The 3131-nt window shown below is 40.6% G+C and overlaps 1 protein-coding gene across 11 annotated transcripts in view; it reads left to right on the forward strand.

Moving 5' to 3' along the window:
- Positions 1–3131, forward strand: part of FGGY (FGGY carbohydrate kinase domain containing) — a 257963-nt gene that overhangs the window by 222921 nt on the left and 31911 nt on the right. For 10 of the 11 annotated variants that reach the window (XM_017733516.1, XM_017733509.1, XM_017733512.1 and 7 more), the window contains one exon: positions 1350–1470. In XM_017733516.1, the coding sequence (XP_017589005.1) occupies positions 1350–1470 (121 nt within the window). The remainder of the gene's footprint in view (positions 1–1349; positions 1471–3131) is intronic. The other variant, XM_017733514.1, reaches the window with a different exon arrangement.

Raw genomic sequence — 3131 nt, forward strand, 5'->3', positions numbered from 1 at the left:
TGCATTTGAAGCCCCTCAATTTGCATTTTCTCCAATCCAGGATTAAATTAGTTCCCCCCCACCCACAGTGAAATAAGTCTGGCTTTAATTTAAATTGCTGTGTGAATACAATTTTCCAGGCAGGTAAACACAAAATAATTTTCACAGCATGTTCTTTCTCAGGGTCTTTGACGTGTGTATGTTGTGAGAGAAGTTGTTCATAAATTTGAATTTCAGAAGCAGTGAAAGAGAATCTCCCTTTAACTATTCACTGCAAAATGCAGTGCAACAGTTGGACGGATGAGAACATGATCAGAGATGTAATTGTGGCTGTCCAGCCTGTTCTGAGCAGACAGACTCCTTTTGGAGCACTTTATTTTTCCATAATGAACATCGTGGCTGTGCGATTTGGAAATCAGCCCTCTGTGTCAATAGGGAAGCGATGGATTCAGTCAGCTGGGGCTGGGGCTGCTCAGGTTCCTCTGAACTGCTTGTCTAAAAATCAAAATACATTTGAAGGCATGTCCAGAATAGTGCTGGGCATTCACTGTGGATGTCTTCAGCCTGGTGGAATCGTGCAAGTTCATTTTTCAGTAGCTTTTATTTGAAGAGGGGTTTGTTGCAGCTGCAGCCCTCTTAATGAACTGGAGCATGGCCTAAAGAAAACTTAAATAACAGTTCATGAAAACTCTGACCAGATTGAGTTTTGTGGGGAATCTGCCTACAAAGAGTCAGCCTGGGCAACGTTTTGCCTTGAATTTGACATTTTGTCAAGTCTGAGCTTCAAACTTAACTTCCAAGGTATCATAAAGAGCTAGGAATTATTTTTGGTCAAACAGTTTTTCAAAGAAACAGAAAATATTCTTGCAAAAGGGAAATAGGGAGAAGGTTGACTTCAGTGAGGAGGGAAGCAAAGCAAATAAAAAGAGAAAAGATTTTTTTTTTGGAAATGGCAAAGCATTTACTTCTGTCATTCTGATGTGAGTTTCTCAGAATGGAGACTGTAAACGAAAAGTTTAAAATATGCCTGCATTCAAGATATTTCAATTAACCCAGCCATGAAGTGGAACTTTTTTTTTTGCATAGGGCAAAGGCCAAGAGAAATAGTTAAGCCAATACAAAATTCTTCAGGTTTTCCTTTTTGCTGAAAAGACAGAAAACACAGTTTTTTATTTGCTGTTCTCTTTTTGTTCTGTTTTGCTATTTGGCTTCAGAACTGAAACCTCTTTACTGAGATGGATTTTCAGATGCTGTTGCACAAAGCAAAGAGAAGGTTTTGGTGGGGATGTCTTTGCCATGCAGGTGTAGTTCTGTTCCTGTGGCTGCTCTCCTGTGCTCATCTGGTTCTGTTTCTTCCCCTCTTTTTGAAGTTAGGAACAAGACATATTTTGGAGGCGATGCAGGCTGCAGGACATGACATCACCACGCTGTTCCTGTGTGGTGGGCTGAGCAAGAACCCTCTCTTTGTGCAGATGCACGCTGACATTACTGGTAAGCTTGGGGAAGTGCAGGGAAAGGAGGCTAAATACTTTTATTTTAAGTGTCTAAGTCCTTTGTCTTTGGAAGAATAAAGACTTCCTTTATATAGAGCTGTATTTTGCTGCATGGCCAAAAAAGTGTGCAATAAAATATTCTATTGGCTTCATCCTATTTGACTTGTGACACTTCCTGCTCCTGCTGGGCATTGTATCCATTCTATAGAACAATTCTTTCCTGAATTGCTTCCATGTCTGTGCCACTGATGTGGTTCAGGGGACGTCATCTGGATCCTTGCTCCTGCAAGGTGCTGCACTTGGTTTTGTACAGTTCCTGGTGGGTGGAAGGCCCTGGGTGTGTGTTGCACTACAAGAGGAGCTCTCAGGCCCCCATGGTATTTTTGGTCTCCCTTCAGCATGTGTGTGTTGGACATCTCAGCACACCTGCAAGTCAGTTGAATATACTTTAAAGAATGTGGAAAAACCAACAAAATTTAGTGTAAAGGCCTTCAGAGAAGCATTGAATGATGTGTGTTTTGGGTGTATTTCAAATTAAGATCAGTTAAGCTGTCATGAATGAAGTTTAAGGCCTACGTTAAGTCTGGAGATCTGACTTGCTCTGACATCAAACCACACTTTATAACCCTGATACAGGAAGGAAAATGAAAATGTGCTTTATGTACTTATCTGAGAGGAAAACAGAGATGGACAAGCAAAAAGCAGAATGCCTGTTGACCTTAAAATTCACTAAATATATTGTAGTCAAAGTGATGCTTTGTGAAAAATGATGTTAAGTCCTGGCCTTTCCTTCAAGAACTCAAAATGTTTTAGGTGAATTTCAGCTACATGTAGAGTTGGGCTGCTGGGTTGTGATGTGTAGAAGAAAAGATCTGTGAAAAAGTATTCTGATTAAAATGTAATCACAAGTTCTTTGACTGTAACTAATGGCCAAGTATAATTCAGTACAAAAAGGCCTTTTTGCAGTCTGGAGTTCTCCCCCATTTGTAAAATCAGTGACTGACAAGGGATGTCAGAGTTCATCTGACTGAAATGCTCTTGGTTGTATTGAACTCATTAGAGCCTATCAGATAAAATAACTAACATTCCAGGATCAATCCCCCATTCTTTCCTGAAAAGAAAAAAATCTGAATATATTATTGTTAGCTACAAATGCCCATGACTCAGCCATGCAGACATCCAATAGATAATTCCACAGGCCACTTAAAAAGTATCTTGATCTTTTTGTTTGCCTGGTAAGAATTCCGTATTCATTCTGACGATGCGGGAAACGGGCAGTAAATTTTAGAGCACACTGAAAATTGCTCACTGACGCCTGGCAAAGAGCCACGGAGCTTTGAGCTTGCGCTTTAGATTTGCTGTTCCAAGCTGACCCAAGTCCTGAGCTGTGCTTCAGCTGAACTGGAGGAATGCTCAGGTGACAGAGCAAACTTTGCATCATGTAACTGGATGCCTGGTGTGAGGGGAATTGGCTTTGTGTCAGTAATTACTTTTTATATTAACAATTGCATTTCTCATTTTGCAAAGTGTGCATTTGCCTTTTTCCTCTATAGGAGTTGTTTGTGGCTCACTTTAGGTCTTCACCCAAATTTCAGCTCCTTCTAATCTTACAGCTGGCTCTCAGGAGCAGCATTTTTTGGGGCATAATATCCTGGAGAC

This window comes from Corvus brachyrhynchos, unplaced genomic scaffold (genome assembly GCF_000691975.1).
Source record: "Corvus brachyrhynchos isolate BGI_N302 unplaced genomic scaffold, ASM69197v1 scaffold34, whole genome shotgun sequence".
NCBI classification, from domain to species: Eukaryota; Metazoa; Chordata; class Aves; order Passeriformes; family Corvidae; genus Corvus; species Corvus brachyrhynchos.